Genomic DNA, 17,975 nt, shown 5'->3' with positions numbered 1-17,975 from the left:
GGCACAGTAGAACATATCAGCGGTGCTTTGGCTTTTCTTCAGAATCTGTTTGCTGTTGTCAATGAAACTAGTAAAATACTAGTTCTTCCCTTAGGTGTCATTGTTTTTATTTTGCTGTGGGATGGAATAATTGCTTGTTGCCATGGGCTATAGAAAGCATGAGGTTAAGACTCTGAACTGAAACTTGAGTTTCAAATAGACCATATATTATCATTATGTTTCCCTCCAGAATTATAACTGTTCACTGGAGTAAGCTGAAGAGAATTTTTGTGCCTATTGTGAGTTGCCTTTTGAGCAGAGAACAGAAGATGCTCGAAGTCAGTGAGTAGGAGCTGGTGCTTAGCAGACTGCCTGCCTGGCTGGACTGCCTTGGGACTTGGAAACCAGTTCTTGAAATGCTGTGCCTACTTGAAAGTGTGCCTGCTTGCTGTCAAAATACTTTTTTTAAATGGATTTAACAGCTCATGGGGCAGTAGACCACGTGAGGTCAATCTCTTGGGTTCAATCTCTTGGGTTGGAAGGGACCTCTGGACATAATCAAGCCCAACCCCTTGCTAAAGCAGGTTCCCTGCTGTAGGTGACATAGGAAAGTGTACAGGTAGGTTTTAAGTATCTTCAGAGGAGACTCCGCAACCTCTCTGGTCATTCTGACTTGTGTTTGGTGTCTGCTAGGTGTTGCTGATAGTTCGTTTGACTGCTTTCAGGACACCTTGAGGAGGGCTGTTTTCTCTATGTGTACAAACAGGACTGTATGAATGTAAGAGCAGCCTGCTGTGAGTGATGATTGTAGTGTATTAACTTTTTCTTCACAAGCAATAGGATTAAGTTTATTTGCACAGGAATAGCTATTTACCTAGTAGCTTGCAAAGGGATAAAAAGAGCTGAAATCTCTATCTGCAGGTGAAGTACTCAGCTGCTTAATAATGACAAGCAGAATTTGGCCTTAGGTGGCTTTAGGTTAGTGAAGTGCTGGTCCTTTAACGTATGGAAATATGCTTTTCTCCTGATACCTCCAAAGTGTAATAACTGATTTGTGTGTGGATTTCCTTTATTTAAAGATTAAGAGCTCTCAAGTATGTGTATTAAGTAAGATAGACAGACATAAAGAGGAATGTGAAAAATCTGTTTAAGCAGAAATCTGAAAAAGCAAGCTAAAAGCCACTGCTGAATGATCAACAGCACATCTCTGGTACTTTGTATTCAGACAGTGGGTTGGTTTATGTTTGTGTTCTTTAAGATAAAGTGCTTACCTTGCAAAATGAGTACTGTTTAGAATTGCAACTTAGTTAACTGGATTTCTTAACTTATTTAAACCGGATTTCTGAAAAGTAAATACTAGTAAGAACACAATGCTTATTGTGAAGTCTTCCTAATTCTGTAGACAATAAGTGTAATTTTAAAATCATATGTCTGTTTTTCAGGAGAAACTGTAGAAGGCCTTCGAGAGAGTGATTACCTCCTGATTCATTCGTGTCGGCAGTGGACAACAATTACAGCTCACAGTCTGGAGGAGGGCCACTACGTCATAGGGCCAAAGATAGAAATCCCTGTACATTATGCAGGTAAAGCTGCTGTTAACCTGAAAAACAAATTTCAAGAGAATGAATTGCCTACCACTTAAGTTAATCACTTTAGTGGGTAGAGTGAAACTAAATCTTCAGTATCAGTGACTGTGAATTATCTTTTTAGTAACACTGCAGAGCTCAAGAGATAGTGATATACACCCAGGGCTATTAAACAGATGTTTCATTGGGCAGCATGTTGACAGAATGCACAGCAATGTAGAAGAATCTCAGTTTTGAGTATAACAAATTGCCAGCCTTTGTCATCTGTGAACATGGTAGGGGAAGTTTGAAAATGCTTTGAAATGATCAGTCAGAGATGGAATGAAGTTTGCACTTAATTACATACTCAAGCTGGAGGGAGGTCTTAATGTTTCTGTGTTGAAAGCCCAAGAGCTTTCAGAACAACAGTGCAGTATTACATTGGTGCTTTTCATTAGTTCTTTGTTGCTGTCTGCCTTTTTGGATGATGCAGTAGTACCGTTGTTCAAAGTAGGCAAGTATGGTTAGATATATGGCAGATATATAGCTCATCAATGTTTATTTTGTAACTTAAAAAATTAGCTTTACTTTCCAAAGAAAGTATTTTATTCATTTTTATTTTAGTACTGTTTCTCACTGCTTAGTATCCTTATTCACATGCTAAATAGAACAGTACTAAATGAATGGGAAGTACCTACCCTGCTGCAGTTACAATGCACACTTGAGCTTTTAAAATTTTTGTAAGTAAAAGAGCTGGCTATAAAGGAAGTATGTGGGCTTAGTACTCTGCTTTCACTTTGTCTTCTGAATAGCCACTTGTCAGTTGAGTAATCTACATAGCTCTGTTATTGTCTCATTTTAAATCCCGCTGTAAAGAGGTCGGGCTGAATTGTACACGAGTTGACTGAGATGTTTTAATCACAGTGCTGCTACAACAGCACCATATTGCAGTGATGGAACTTAATGTTCCTTTTTTGAGCTGACTTCTGGAAGCTTAATTCTAAGATGTCTGAAAATTTCAGACCAATGACATTAACATTTAACTTCTTCAGTATAAGTAGTTTCTAGAGCTTGTTCGTAGTAACAGCGTTTTTTATATCTCCTGACTCCATAAACTTCAGTGCCATGGCCAGATAAACACTTCACTTCCTTCAGACTGAATGGTGCTTTATAAAATCCTCATTGGCCTGTGGAAGGAGAGCAGCAAATAACCTGGTTGTTGGCATGGAGGAAGATTGGACTCTTAAAAGGTTTCTTAAGCTTTGTTATTAATTTTTAAAGATGTCTATATAAATTCAAAACCTGTCCCCTACGATACAGGACGAGGGTGTGTATGTAGTTGACAGAATGCATTTTGCTGTCAAACAATCATCTCTAGAAGGTTCCGTGACGTTAACACCTCACTAATGAGATGAAAATACAGGCAAGTTCACAAATTGCTGTTTAGTAAAGCTACTTAGTAAATATCTGATGGACTCTGCTGCCAAGGGAACTTCACAAGACTGATGGGTGCTAACTTGCAGTGTCAGAGCTCGTGAAATAGGTTAGCTGTGAGAAAGGAGAGACTTATATAAGGATGTGAAGGCTTAGCTAGAAAAGTACTTCAAACTAGTGCTTGGATGCTAACATCTAAAAGCATTTTGAGAGATCTTCTGTGTACCAAAAAACAAATTTATGCTGACATGATGCCTGATACAGCTGCGTGAGGCAGCGCAGCGCTGCATTGTGCCTCATGGCATGCTTTTGTAACTCAGAACCCCATGTGAAGACGACAGTCTTCAGTGTTAGACTTGTACTCCCTGATGCAGTTATACTTCCAGCTCAGGAACTACCTTGGGCATCTGCTGTGCTGTAAGCAGTTTAGAAGTCTGGGCGATGGGAGCGCTTCAGAATCATTAGCTTCTCAGAGGAAGATGTGCTGCTGCCAAAAGGTAGGCTGTTCAGCTGGCCAGGGCCCTAGGAACTTGCTGGCACAGCTCTCCATTTGCATCCAAGAACTTTCCATCTTTGTAGAACACACAAGTAGAACAACTGACAGACTGTATTTGTGGAGGTCAGCCCTAAGTTTTTGGTTTTACAGGTAGGATTTTATTTGTAAACTTCATTGCTGTCTGAGGACGTATTTACTTATTTACTGACAAGTTTTGGATTGTATTGCTGCTGCTTCTTTTCCAGGTAGTAACTTTAAACTTCTGTCAAGTAAGACAATTTTGTGAACATGTAATTGGCATTGCTTCTTATACTGCTATCCAGAAAGGTCTGCGGAGTTTGAACATAACTGTTCATGAAAATGATTTTTTCAGTTTTAATGAAATAAATTTTTTCTTTTCCCCCCACTGTGAAGTTTTAAAGTAGCAGATTTCAGCATGATTTTGATTGCTCTTGTTGAATAGAAAGGGAATTTGAAACTGATTTTATTCTTCTGAGGTTTGTGTTTACATACTGCAAAGTCATCACTTGCATATATGAATACTAGTATAGCATAAATCTGATTTTGCTACTTAATAAAATCAGATTTTGATACACTTATTAAACCTAAATGCAATAAAGCCTAGTTAAAGAAGGAAAAGGCTGTATTTTACATTTATGTGAAATCTCATTACTGCAACCTCTGTTCTGTAGTACTGCTAGCAGGAAGCTACTACCCTGTTTGTTGCTGTTCAGTGGGATGTCTGACATGGTTAATTTTTACTATTCCTGTCAGATAACACTCACATATGACAGCTGTTAGTCTTAGAGTATTCTCTCTTGAATACTCTTTCCAGTCTGTTTCTCTTTAGCTAAAGTTAATGTAGCATTGAGTTAAATTTTCATGTAATCAAAAACAAGTGGTTAATGTATTTCTGGTTCTCACAGCAGAAGAGGTCATCTTGTACTTAGGATGAAAAGTAGATCAAAGTTATTGTCCTGATAGTGTCCTGTCTTGGTGTAAGAGATTAGATGATCTTAGAGGTCTTCTCCAATCTTAATGATTCTATGATAAGAACGCAGATGTCAAAGGCCTCCCAAGTAAACCATTGCTGCTTACAGACTCAAGTGTCCTTTCCTTTTGTCAGGGCCTATTTATTGACATTTGATACATCTAAAAAATACATCTTACCTGCTCTCAGTTTGAGCTAGCTTTGTGTTTCTGGTACTATATTCCTAATATCAAATTTCTGTTCTAGAAAAGAGTGAGCATCATCTACACTCTTCAAATGCTGCCATTGGTTTTGATTTAGGCCATGCTGTGAACATTATCTTGATGAGTGTCTCCTTCAGTAACCTCTGGAAAATATGGTATGATCTGAATTTGATATCTTGCAGAATTAAACTTCACTGTGCTGCTTCTTGTGGAGGTGATGTCTCATGTTCCTCTGTAGCTGTGTGGAAAGATGCAGGCATTCGTGACTGCTTTTCACATGTATGCTACCATAACTGAAAGTGATTGAAGCTGCCTTCAGCACAGGGCTTGAACACCATGCCCCTCAGGTGTTTTCTAACCCTTGTGTTACATTCCAGAGTTGTAGAGTTTGAAACTGAGAAAAGTGTTTGGGAGGTTTTATCAGCCCAAGCCACAGAGATCTTCTGCTCTGACCGAAGAGGCTGAGTTCTGGCAGTTGTGTATGCTTGCGCTATGTGACTGACTGCAGCTTGTTCTGGGGGCAGATCAATGCTTTGCAGTGGGATGGAGCTGGCTGTGGTTTCTGAAACTTGCAGTACAGGAAAAGCAGCTCAAAGGGCTGTGCAGCAAGCCAGTGTGCTTTCAATGTTGCCTGTGTAGCACAGCGTTTTCTTCCAAAGGCTGTACTGTTGTTTGTGAGCAGAGCAGATGCAGTGATAGAAAAAATGCTTTGGGATGAGTTGGCAGCATTGGAGTTCCTTTGCCCCAGATATTTGCTCCAGTTTTTAATCACTTCGCAACAGGATCTTACTATTGCTTTTAGCACTTAATCTCTGTTTTGCCACTCATAGTTTATTTCCACTCTTGTGGTGTCTGTTGGAGGCTTTTTCCCTCCTAAGAGCAAAGCTGTTCCCTCTAAATGATTGTTATTAGTATTGTTGCTTGTTAGTATTGTCTAAATAAAATTGACACTCTCTCTCCTTTTTTTTTTCTAATCAGCTTTGTCCAGGGTTTGGAGGCAAACAGCTCTTGCATCAGTGCTACTGTTGGTATGTTTATGTGAAGCAACTAGAAAAGAAAATCAACTAGTAAAGAAAATACTTCTATTAAGACACTAGAAAGTAACACCCTATTGCAGGGTGTACCCTGTTGTAACATATCCGGGGTGTTGGAAATACTCTTCCTGTGACCTCATGCCTCCCAGCCACAAAGTGAAGGTGTTTGATTACTAATACAGAGCAATCACTTGTGCCCTGTCTGGTTGCTTACCTAAGTATACCAATAGCTTTCTTAATGTCTTTAAAATGAAGAAATATAAGACCTTGTCATGTGAGCCCTCCCCAGGTGGGGCAGCTGGTGAGAATGAGTCAGAAATCTTGTCTCTGCTTTTTAGAACCAGTAAATGAACATCCTACTGAAACCTGTTTCTACTAGTTGGATTTGTTAATCACAGAGCAGTGCCTGATAGGCCTGTTCCTTGCTGCATCCTGTTAACGAGGAGGAAGACACTCTGCGGGTCTTCTCAAGAGAGAACTTGCCTGTGCAGCTGAGGAGCAGGAGACATTAATAGCATGCAGCAGCAGCAGTTTCCATCTCCTGTCTCTAATACAACTATGCAGTGCTAGCAGTCCCACTGTTGCCTGCTCTGGGATACTCACAAGTTGGACAAACGGAGGAGGGTGCTGAAGTATGGTGCAAGTATGGCATCTCCCATCTGTCTTCAGATGTTGGCAACAGCAGCTGTTGATCGCCCTTGTATCTCTTCCATCCGAGATGTGTAGGAGAGTGGCAATGCAGAACACTGTTAGATGTTTAGCAGTATGTTAGCTTTTTTCAGAGTATGCTTACCTTGTGGCCTTGGAGAGAGGAGCAGACGTTATATTGGCAAACAAATGCTCGTTCTCAGTGACTTTATAGTAGCTGTTGCCAACTTATATTACTTTGGAGATGGGGTACTTTACTTTCTTCTGTTCAGCTTAGTATTTTCATTTCTGTGGGGATCTGCTAGTTAGGGAGGGTAGAGGTAGATGAAGAGCCCTTTTGCTGAGTTTTACCTCACTACAAATTAACTATGGTTTTGTGAAGAGCTAAGTTTGCTCTTTTGTGTATGTGAAGGAGCACAGCTCTGGTGGAGGAACTTTAAAGTTCAAAGAAGTGAGTGAGATCTGAAGCAGGGAGGGACGCTGCTTTGGAGCAGAGAGCTTATTTAGGTGAGTCCTCTCGAGCAAACAGGTACACCACTCCCTGATATGAAATGTGTTTTGCATTTTAATTTGTGTTTTGCTTTTAACTTTACCTGGCACCCAACTATCACATAGTTCTCCTAGGGCTTTTGTGCTGTGTGACTGTACAAAACAGCCTGAATTCAGTGTTTCTGAAAGACTGCGGGCTGTCATGTGTAGGGGCTGGTAAATGATTAATGAATATATGTCCTCAAAAGAAACCCAAGACAGAAAACAGCCCCCATATTTAGCCCCTGGTACTCTTAAATTTTGTTTTTGTTGTGCTTTCTTTAAAAGGTTTTTTTTTTAAATCTTAAAAGCAGTCAGAGGGGTGAAAGTTTTACCTCATGTGTACTGTTAATAAAAGCGCTGCCACTAGCATATGGCCTTCATAGTTTTCATGCAGAACGATGTTTATAACACTAACCACTTGATTCTGTCAAGCTTCCTGAGAATTGCAAGACTTTTCTCCCCATGAAAAAAATGTATCTTCAGTATCAGTTTAGAGGTGTTGTCATGGAACAGTGCCTGGGTGTTACAGGTTCCCTCCATAGTTCAGAAATCTTAAGAATAGTAATGTCCGAAGCAGTTTAAATTGTCCATGGATTGTCATTCCCTGCTTTCTCTGTTGGGGACGTGACCACATCTTAATCTCTATTTATCTACTCATTTTTTGTTAACTCCAGCTGTATCCTGGACTGCATGAAAAGAGAAGTAGCCAGCAGGGAGAGGGAGGTGATTGCTGGTGAAAGGAAGAGGATCATGAAGATGATCAAAGGGCTGAAGCACCTCTCCTATGAAGAAAGGTTGAGGGAGCTGGGCTTGTTCAGCATAGAGAAGAGGAGGCTCTGGGACAACCTCTTTGCAGCCTTCCAGTACTTTAAGGGAGCTAATAAGCAAGAGAGAGACTAATTTTTACATAGTATCATAGTAGGAGAACAAAGGGGAATGGTTTAAGACTAAAAGAGGGGATATCTAAAATAGATGTTAGGAAGAAATTCTCTCAGGGGGCAGTGGGGCACTGGCACGGGCTCCCTGGAGAAGTTGGTGATGTCTCATCCTTAGAGACATTCAAGGCCATGTTGATTGAGGCACAGAGCAGCTGATTCGGTGCTTTGCAACCCTGCTTCCAGCAGGGGAGTTGGAACTGAGTGTGCTTTAAGGTCTCATCTAACCCAAGCTGTTCTGTGATACTCCTTTTTTTCATCTGCTACCACCAGCTGTTTTTCTGTTCACAGGAATCAAGGCTTTGTCTGGCAACTGTCTTCATATTCCTGGATTTTTAAAACCTGAAAGCAGTGGATGGACTACTCTTCCATTCATGAACAAATCTCTGTATTCTTAATTTGTGTGGTGCTTTTTCCTTCCATAAACTTACCACCAAGTTTAGCTGATGTCAGACTTCCCATCATTCCCCATGGCCCTATCTGTTATTTCAGTTCCCGTGTCTGTTTAAACTTTGGCAGATGCATCTCTGCTGGCCTACAGCTCAATATCAAATCATAAGATAAAAATGCAGGCACTGGAAATGCTGGCAAAAATTGCTTATTTCTCTTGCACTTTTGGGATCATAATCATATTCTTCCTGTTCCTTCATTTTTCCCCTGCCCACCATTGCTGAGTCAGATGATGTAGCAGCATTTTACATAAGTTTTATTAAATATTCCCCTTCTGTAAGTTCATCTGTATTGGAGAATCTCTTGTACTATTTTTTAACCTATTACGGAATATGTGCATGTTTTCCAATTATTGTTGCTTGCCTGCTGACCGGAATTTCTCCTAGCACCAGTAGTATGTCCTGAGCTCAGGGAGTTTGTTCTGAGTATGTACAGGACTTACTTTCTAGGATTGTCTGCTAGTAGCTTCCTAGGATGCAGGCTATAGATCAGGAATACCTTTCTGTATGGGGAGGTGGCTGAAGTCTAGCTAGATTCTGGCAAAAAATAAATGTGCAACTCTTATCAGGTTGAGCCTCTGAGGGTCTTCTCACGTATTTACAGCTTCACAGCTCTTGAGTCAGCCTTTTTTTGTGGTGTCCAGTTTTCTTAAAGTTATCATCCTCATAAAGGAAAATCAGCAAACTGAAAAACAGACTTCTTCATTTGTATATTTTCACAGCCTTACGTCTAGGAGAGATTTTTGGGAGTCTCCTATCTATGGAATTTGCAGATTTTGCTCAACTTTCAGAGGCCAGTGGAAGTATCAGATTTTGTATTCAGTGTTCTGGTGATGCTCCATTCAACCATTCAAGCTCCCCTCTGCATTCAGTCCTGCTGCCTGGTATCTTTCAGTGCTATCTCAGTGATGTACTTGGCAGAAGAATGTATGATTTTAGACACAGTTACTTTTCTCTGTTTTGACTTCCACGTCACTGCAACCTTACCCTTGTTAAAAAGCTTAAGATTTGCTTCAGCACAGAACTTTGTTTTATTGGTGAGAAAGGACAACAAGTAGGAGGAGAGAGGAAAATTAGTAGTTTTATAGCTGCTGATTTGAAGTATCACATGTTCTTCTCAGACTTCCATGGTTCTTGGCTCTTACACCAAGTCTGCTGAAATTTGCAGCCTGCTGAAATTCAGCTGTGACCTTATATGCATTCACTGTAAGGTGTTTTTTTTTCTGTTTGCAAAGAAGCTGATAGCAGTTGCATCAATTAAGATAAGCTCTAGAGGCTCATACAAAAGAAATTAACTGATGAGGAAGACTTTCAAAAAGATTGTAATTGAAGGAAGGTTGAATAGCAGCCAGAAAACGCTTTCTCAGAAGAGATGGGCTAAATTATGCAGGATTTGCTCACTGTTGCTTGAATTGTTTTGCCTTAGCTCTTGGCTGGTATGGTGGAGCACTGGGGTGAAGTGCTTGGGAGAAGGCTCTTAAAAGCTGCCTGACATAACTGCTAGGAAGCTCTAGGGATAAGTCTGAGTCACCTTGGGAGCTGCACGTCTATTTAGGGCTACTTTTGAGGTTCTGGTCTGCTCCCATGTTTCTGACCACTTGAGAATGTCCTATCTATGAGGAAGTGGGGAATATGGCTCCTGTGTTTCCAAGAGGATGATATTCTCTTCTTCCATGAGATGCAACCTAAGGCATTATAAGGGAGGATGTACCTGAATGGTATGGCACTGAAAGCTTGTGCCAGTGAAGCTAGGGCAGGAATGGGCACTTCTGTACTTGCAGAAGTTTCTAGATAGGACAACTGGAGATGAAGACACACCTGTAAAGCAGGACCCTATGTTTTTTGCTTGAGTACCTCCCTTCTGTATCCTGGAAGTGGGATAGGTGGAAGAACAGTCTGGTTTCAGGCATCGTCTGTGGAATAAGGTATGAATTAAGTGTAAAGCTGCTTCATCTTTTCATGCCCTAAAGTAGATTTGTAGGGAGGTAGAGAACAATACTGTTAAAAAGCTTGATGGGTAATTAGGAGCTCAGAGAGGATCTATTAGCTTGTAGTCTGTAATTGCAAGTCTGGAACTATTTATCTGTTTTTATAAGGGTGTGTGTGCATGCGCATATACATATACTCACCTAATTGTAACAGGTCTAATATAATCATTTGATAGGAAAAGGGGGAAATGGTTTTAAGCTGAGACAGGGGAGGTTTAGGTTAGATGATAGGAGGAAGTTTTCCACTCAGAGGGTGGTGACACACTGGAACAGGTTGCCCAAGGAGGCTGTTGGATGCCGCTGGATGCATTCAAAGCCAGGCTGAATGTGGCACTAGGCAGCCTGGTCTGGTGGCTGGCAACCCTGCACATAGCAGAGGGGTTGAAACTCAATGATCATTGTGGTCCTTTTCAACCCAGGCCATTCTGTGATTCATTCTATGATCCATTTGGCCTCAGAGTTGACTCTTGATGGGAGAAGAGAATGAAGAGAAGTCAGTTGGAAGGGCACAGCAAAACTTACATGCCTTCTCTTCTCTGCAAAACTTGAACTTTTATAAGACTGCTCCAGCTGAAAACTGGTGTGTTTCAAGTTGATAGTTGATAATGGTAATGATTTTCTTTGCTAGCCTGAACTCTGGTGTGTGAAGTAGGGTCTTGTGTTTTTGTATGAACAGTAATAGATGCAGAATGAAAAAAGGGAGCACAAGTGACTGCTATAAAACTCTTGCAAAGAATGGTGTAGTCCCCACTTTGACTGTCTCGTGACTCGTGATCTTACATGGATTGTAGCGTGTGCTAATAGCAGATGAAGATTTTCGGAGAAAAGTTGCAGCTCTTAGTGTTTAGGGGATTTTGATACGGCTTACTGCATACCCTTAAAAAAAAACAAACCAACTTTATTCAGCCACCTCTAAATCTGCATGGGAATTTGGGAGGGGAAGAAATTGCTATGAGGCTTTTTGATTAGTCTAAGAAATCTCTCAGACTGAGTGTCCTTTTGCTCCTCAGAGTTGGAAGGGTGTCTGTTGTATGAGCTTAGTGGCAAACAAGTAAGGCAGAAATTTCCAGTGTCTTTCGCTTCCCTAAATACACAAACCCAGCTGACAGGAGTCTGCAGCAGGGTTCCATATAGGTTGTGTTTCCCTGTGGGGATAGCCGTGGGGAAGTGTGCTGCATGGGATGATGTCATATTGTGAATTTTTGGATGCCCGAGCAGACATTTTTTCCCTGGAGCTGGTATTTGGTGCGCAAAGCAACTGATGGGAAGTGTGGTAGGAATTCTTGAGGCAGCATCCTCCCCATGGAAACCAGCACACTTCACGTCTGGGAACGAAAGCCAGTCACGTCAGTGCTGCCTATTAAAGCGACTGACATCACAGACATCTTAAGCTTCAGCTGAGCTACTGTACCCATTGGTGCCAACAGGAAAATAAAACCCTGCTATTTAAGCCATGCATAAGTCTGTTTATATAGGGAATGTAATTTGTGCGTTTAATTTAGCCTGTGATCCAATATGATAATTTTGCTGTGTCAGTCTGGGGATGGTACTTCTGTGGGCTTTGAAACTTCAGAGTGGAAGAAATGGCTTTTTTTTTTTTCTGAATGACTGTGCAGAGACTCCATTCTCAGGTGGAAGGATTTAATTCATTTCAGTGTGTGTGAGAAGGGGTGGAAGCTATTTAATGGTAATGTGGCTACTTTTACCTGGCTAGAAGAAACTTGGGTATTTTGCTTTAGGTCCTTCAGAATTAGAATAGATGGAAACAGAAGCCTGTGCCTTATTTGCATCAGGTGCAGCCATGAAGTTCTGTTTCTCCTACCCATTCTCTTCGCTGCAGCTGAGACCCAGCTTTCCCTGTGAAGCAGAGTGCCTGGGTTATTCCTGAAGGCAGACAAAGTTGGGACAAAGATACAGAGCATATGTGAATACGCTCATAGTGCTCATGAGTGTCCCCAAATGAGGAATGGCTGCCTGGTGAGCTGCCATACCCTATGTAGAGCAAGACCTTTTAAATCTAGCTGCTAAGAAAGTTTTTCAAAGGAGTTACTTTCACAGCACTCTTTAAATATTTGTCGCTGGTTTAACTAATTCTGGTTCACCTCACACAGGTTCCATGTTGTGCTAGACTAAGAATAGTTAGCTGGGGTGGCTGTGTATGGGTATCTGGAACAGCTCACACTGGCTGTGTCCATTTGTTGTAGCTTTGGTGCTCACCTGATCCCTCTCCCAGTGTGCCTGGGGACCAGTTCTTCATGTGCAAGGTCCAATTTTTGTCACAGTGACTGCATGTGTGCAGGAGAAAGGAAGAAGAGAATGAGCAATTAGGATGCATGATCACACCTGAAGGTTTTTGAAGGTCTTCATCAAAATGATGGAAACCGCATTTGTCATCTTCTGCCAGAAGAAAAATAATAGTTGGTGGTTTTGTTTGTTTGTTGTTTGTGGCGGATCTTTTTCTTTTTTTTTTTCATTAATAAACTTGTAAACACAAGTGTGAGATGTGTATCTGTAGAGAAAAGGGAGTGCAGGAGGAAGTAGCAACTGGGAAAAGCCATCTGATAAAATACGTCATGGGCCTCTGCAGTGTAAATAAGGGCTGTGTAGGGCAAGGGGGACTGCTTTTGAAGTTGATAGGGAAAATGGCAAGATGGTGCAAAGGATGGCTTGTGTAATCCAGTTTTGTAATTGCTATGTTCCTGTTGATTACTAGGGCTTAAAGGGGAGATATTATGACACTTGCTATACACATGGCATTGACCAAAATAAAATAGTGCTGTGTTTGACCTGAGTGTCTGAGTTGATTGATTCTTGTGAGGGTGACTTGGAAACCCAGAACTAGCTGCTGTGAGGGGTGTGTTTCAAACACAGCAGAGGGCAAGGACTGTGGTGTGACTGCTGTGCAATGAGAAACTCTTGAGTTTGATTTATTATCCCATTGCTCCCACACCCCCCCTTAAGCACTGATGTGGTAGGTGGGTGAGTTGGCCATTTCTTGTGACTGGTGGTGGTATCCAGTCTTTCTGTGAAACGCTTTCAGATCTTCAGGAGGACTGTTGCTATAGAAACAACATGAATTGAGACAAACTTGCCAACTAAGAACTGATGGAGAACCTGAATTTGACTTCAGGCTGTCAATGTCTTAAAACAGGATGTAAATAGAAGAGGCTGACATTTATAATAAGATCTTGTGTGCGTATGTTCCTATCTGAAAAACTACCTTATTCTAAAAAAGAGGCTTAGAGCTGCACTTGAAATCCTAAGATGCGTTTTTTGGTGGTGATGGTTGTGTGTCCATTCTGGCCACAGGCCCTATGGCTGCCTGTATATTACCTGTGTTTCTCTATTGATGTGGTGTCTATACTGCTGAAGATGCTGTTGTGGGGCTGGAGGTCAACAGGGCTGCTTTGGGTGTAGGGTCAGGAGCAGACATGTTTGTGTTGCTTTCTCAGGCTGAAGTAGCAAGCAGGCATCTCAGTCAGCTTGCCCTCCTGCAGTCGTTGCACTGATTGTGGGAACGAGCAGGAGAAATGCTATGGTGGTGCTGGGGAGGGAGAAGGATGAAAAGGAGGTGATGATGCCGGGTGAGGCAGGAGGCAACAACAGCATTCTGGGTGGGGAGAACAGGAGGAGGTGATGGGTCTGAGGGTTCTTTCTTGGTACCATTTTAGCAAAGGAGTGGCTTTGCTGATTTGTATTTCTGGTTGAAAGTCTAATGACTAGAATTAGTCTCGTCCAGAAGAAAGAGACATATGGCAAGCAAATGGCCCTTTTTAATGAGCCTCCCACTCAGCAGTTGGCTGCTCATCCAGTTTGTGTGTGGCACAGTGTTAGAGCAACATCTTACTGTCAGGAAAAAAAAAAATCCTGCAACCTTTTGGTAGGTTTTCTTTGGAGAAATGGGGGCACAGGTCATAATGAAGTGTTGCAGGAAAACAAAGCTTTGCATTACCTTTCTCCACACTTTCTTACCCAAACTATAAGGAAATGTTCCAGAATGTAGTTTAGGGAGCGGGAGCACCTGTTCTTTTACCTCTTGCTGGTGATTGTTACCCTGTGTGCCTTTTCACAGCATCCAGAGTTTTCTAATGATACATAAGTGACATAATGTCTGACTTCTGAATGTCACATCAGTCTAAAGGCCAGAGTGTGATTGGAGCTGCTGTATAAAATCATGTTAAAATTAATTCATGGCACATTCAATGGAAAATATTGTTTTCAGTGGACAGTAGTGGGTGTGGAGGATTGATGGGGAGAGCATTGTTCCTAAGCCGTAGGTACCACTAGTCTGGGAGCGTGAGATTTACTGTGACCAGTCTGTGCTGCTGGTGACAGCTGTCTGACTGATCCAAGAGCAGTCCAGTGCCAAGGTGTAGCTGCACAAGGAGTCATGTGAATAACAACATATCCAGTTATTTATGCCCAACTTCCTTCTTAGATGAACTTGTGGCAAGGTCAGGCTGTCCTTCAACACTTAACCTTGCCCAGTGAGGATTACTCAGTGCTGTGGCAATCACATTTGGTACTGGATCTGAGGTTTGTTCTCAAAGTGCAATTTGTATGTAGCAAGCGAGAAGTACTTTCTTGCCACTGTGCTGCTCATCCCAGGTACAGCTGTGCCATTTTTTCCTGCTGTGGTTCCTAGGATTTCTTCCTGCTGTTTAGGGTCTGTGTTCAGAAAGTGAAGTGCTTCGCTACCTCCTGTGTGCAAATACCCAACTCATAGCTGCAGAGAGACTGCTGCTTCTGCAGGCTGCGGCTTTAAGCAGTGCTGCCACACTGAGCACAGCTGAGCCCTGTGTCACAATAAGGAAGGGCCAGGTTAAACGTTTCTGCAAGAAAAAGAGAAGCATGGTTCAAACCATCAGACATATCTCAGCAGGACTTCTTGCAAGAGGAATGAGAAGTGCTGGAGTTCACTGTCACAGTGCAGCAACAGAGCACATATAGTGCTTTACCTCGGTTCTGTTTGCTCTATCTCCTGGTGCCATGAATAAAATTCTTTTTGCTCTTTCAGAAGAGGATGGGAAGCAATTAACAGCAATGATTGTGCACATCAAGCCCTTCTGATAAGATATGAACTAGCTATTGCAGCTTAAAATAACCTCTTTGAGCCCATTCTTATCTAAGCAGAGTGGAAGAGGAGTGGCACAGCTCTGCTTGGATGCTACCAGGTCTGGTGGCTGGCAGACCAGGCTGAAATCTGAGTACAAGATTTCAGCTGGCCAGCAATGTTTGGATGTTGTTTTTTGTTTTTCTTTTGGAGCTGTTTCTTTTTTCTTTTTGGAGCTGTTAATCTGCAGCCCTGCAGGCCTTCTTAGCACCGTGACTATTGCATGCTGCCCAGCTCTCCCTCCCCAACCTGGCCTGGGCATGGGCCAGCTGTGTGTATGCACGCAACCCTTTCTGTTTCAATGGCTGGTGCCCAATTATAGCTCTGCAGCATGGGGTGAGGGGAGAGATGGCATTTGGCACTCTGTTTGCCAAGTCATGTTACTGTAGTAAGGTGTGAGTAATAGCCACTATATATATTTTGGGGAGAGGGAAACATAGGTAAATCTATTCTTAAGGAAGTTTCACTCTTCCTTCATGGACAAGTAACTGAAAAAGCAATACTGATTTTGCCAGTGTAGCTGAGCTGAGCAGTGCTCTTTGCTGGGATGTGTGCAGGGATTACTATTTTTTTTTTTTTTTTTTTAATTATTATAAAAAAAAGTTTGTTATTCCACTGTAAGGGGAACGCACACTTTGATAGAAAGGTAAGTTGAATAAGCAGTTGATGCGTCCTATTGGCTGTATGTCAAGCAGTAGAAAGTAACAATAGTGACTGATTCTTTTCTTTCTGGGAATAAGCTATTCAGGAATCTAGTTTATTTGCACTGTCCTAAATTCATCCGTAAAAGGGTAGGATAAATTTAATGCAACATAAAAACAGGCTTTTAAATTTTTGGTGTCTGTGGTTACTCAGACAAAAGACGGTTCTTTTTTATATGCAGCTTTCAAAAAAAAAACCAACTACAGTTCTTTGGACTCCTGGAGTTGAATGCAATCCTGAAATGCATTAATAGCAAAATATTCTAAGTTTTTTATTCGAAGTTCTTAGAAATAAGTTAACAGCTATGTTTTTGGGAGGTTGGCATCATAGAAACCCATGGTCAGTGTTGTGTGTATTGATGGGTAGCACTGATTTTTATTTTTATTTTTTTAATACTTCAATTTAATGGTCCAGTCACAGCAATCTTTAGTCACATTTATAAAATAATGTGGAGGAGAATGGAGAGGTTATTGATTGCAGTCTTATCTTGAACAGCTGTAATTCTGGCTCTTCAAAAGCTGAATTCAAAATTTCAACTGCTGCATTTGGAAAGGCAGCCCTTGAGTAATACTCGATCACAATCATAGCTCAGTTGGATCAGTTAAAAGCAAACTCTTTTTAAAGGCTGATTTAGATGGCTAAAAAGCTCAAAATTGCGCATGGATGGTATTTGGAAAACTACAGGGTGGAATCTGATTGGCTAATGTTTGCCCTAGGCTGCAGTATCATTGACTTCAAAAGAAATCAACAATAGAAATGACTTTGGCTGGTTTTGGCAGATGAGTGTTTTGTTTGTTGTTCTCCTTGGTTGGAGGGTTGATCTTGGGAACTAAGAACACTTTGACTAGTGTTGCTATAAATGTTGGTTTCCCATCCAGGAATTCTTTGTACTAAATAAACAAAAATGTTTGTAAAGATGTTTCCTTTTATGTGAGGAATCATTAAAAAGAATATAAACGTGTACTTACATCTTCAAACATTTTCTTTCTGAAATTGATATAAATAACCGTGTGTGGCGATTTCTTATATTTGAGGTCTGTTCCCTGTATGTAGCTACAGCCCTGCACTGCATGATTGCACACGCTGTACCGTGTCACAGCTTCTAGGCCAGACAAGTTTCACAAATGAATTTTGCTTATGGTTAACAAATGCTGCAATTCAGAAATTTGTCTTGAATAATCACTTTTGTAGTTTCAGGACTTTCTAGCTCTCACTGGGGAGTCCTTCACCAACTATAGTTTTCGTGTCAAAAGCTCATTAGTCTTTCATCTTGGTAATTCCTCACTGGAAGAGATTCTTTTCCTTCCGTAGGAGAACGGTTACGCCTCATCCTTCACGTCAGAACTTCTGGGTAATATTGAAGTAAGTGAGGAAACAAGCAGCATCAGGGAGTGATTAGACCAAGCTTTTAACTGGCATTTTGGGTTAGAAGAAAGCTCTCTCTATTCTCTCTCTCTCATAAGTAGTTTTGCAGAAGTATGTAATGTTTCCTGAGCTGAGCCATGGATTTTTTCCTAAGTGTGATAGAAGTACTACTGAACTCCCTGGGAGCAGAGTTAGATTACTGTTAAGGGCTCTTCAGAAGAGTTTACTTTTAATTATTTAAAGATACTTGTATTCTCTGCAATTCTGCTGCTACTACTGTGGCTCAAAACCTGAGAAATGTAAGTAAGTGATGAGAATGGATGCCTTGTAGCTATTTGAACTGCCATGGACCTAGGGGCTTGTTGCCATGAGAGCAGGTAGAAGTTATTGAAGTGTGAATCTTTCTCAGTAAGAGTTAAGAAGGTACTGCCTTAAACTGCAACTTAAACTGATCTGAAGGCTACAAAAGAATATCTATCCATGCAGAAGTAAATGTCATATAAATGTCATATAAATCAATCTAGTACATAGGGAAGCATGTA

The 17,975-nt window shown here is 41.3% G+C and overlaps 1 protein-coding gene across 3 annotated transcripts in view; it reads left to right on the top strand.

Moving 5' to 3' along the window:
- Window positions 1–17,975, top strand: part of GAREM1 (GRB2 associated regulator of MAPK1 subtype 1) — a 100,361-nt gene that overhangs the window by 19,408 nt on the left and 62,978 nt on the right. For 2 of the 3 annotated variants that reach the window (XM_052704509.1, XM_052704508.1), the window contains exon 2: window positions 1,422–1,562. In XM_052704509.1, the coding sequence (XP_052560469.1) occupies window positions 1,422–1,562 (141 nt within the window). Of the gene's footprint in view, window positions 1–1,421; window positions 1,563–17,975 lie in introns of those variants that run through there. The other variant, XM_052704510.1, reaches the window with a different exon arrangement.

The sequence above is a fragment of the Tympanuchus pallidicinctus genome, unplaced genomic scaffold (genome assembly GCF_026119805.1).
Source record: "Tympanuchus pallidicinctus isolate F22 unplaced genomic scaffold, pur_lepc_1.0 scaffold5, whole genome shotgun sequence".
In the NCBI taxonomy this organism is placed as follows: domain Eukaryota; kingdom Metazoa; phylum Chordata; class Aves; order Galliformes; family Phasianidae; genus Tympanuchus; species Tympanuchus pallidicinctus.
The sequence above is the reverse complement of the archived record's forward strand: the minus strand, read 5'-3'. Positions and strand labels throughout refer to the sequence as shown.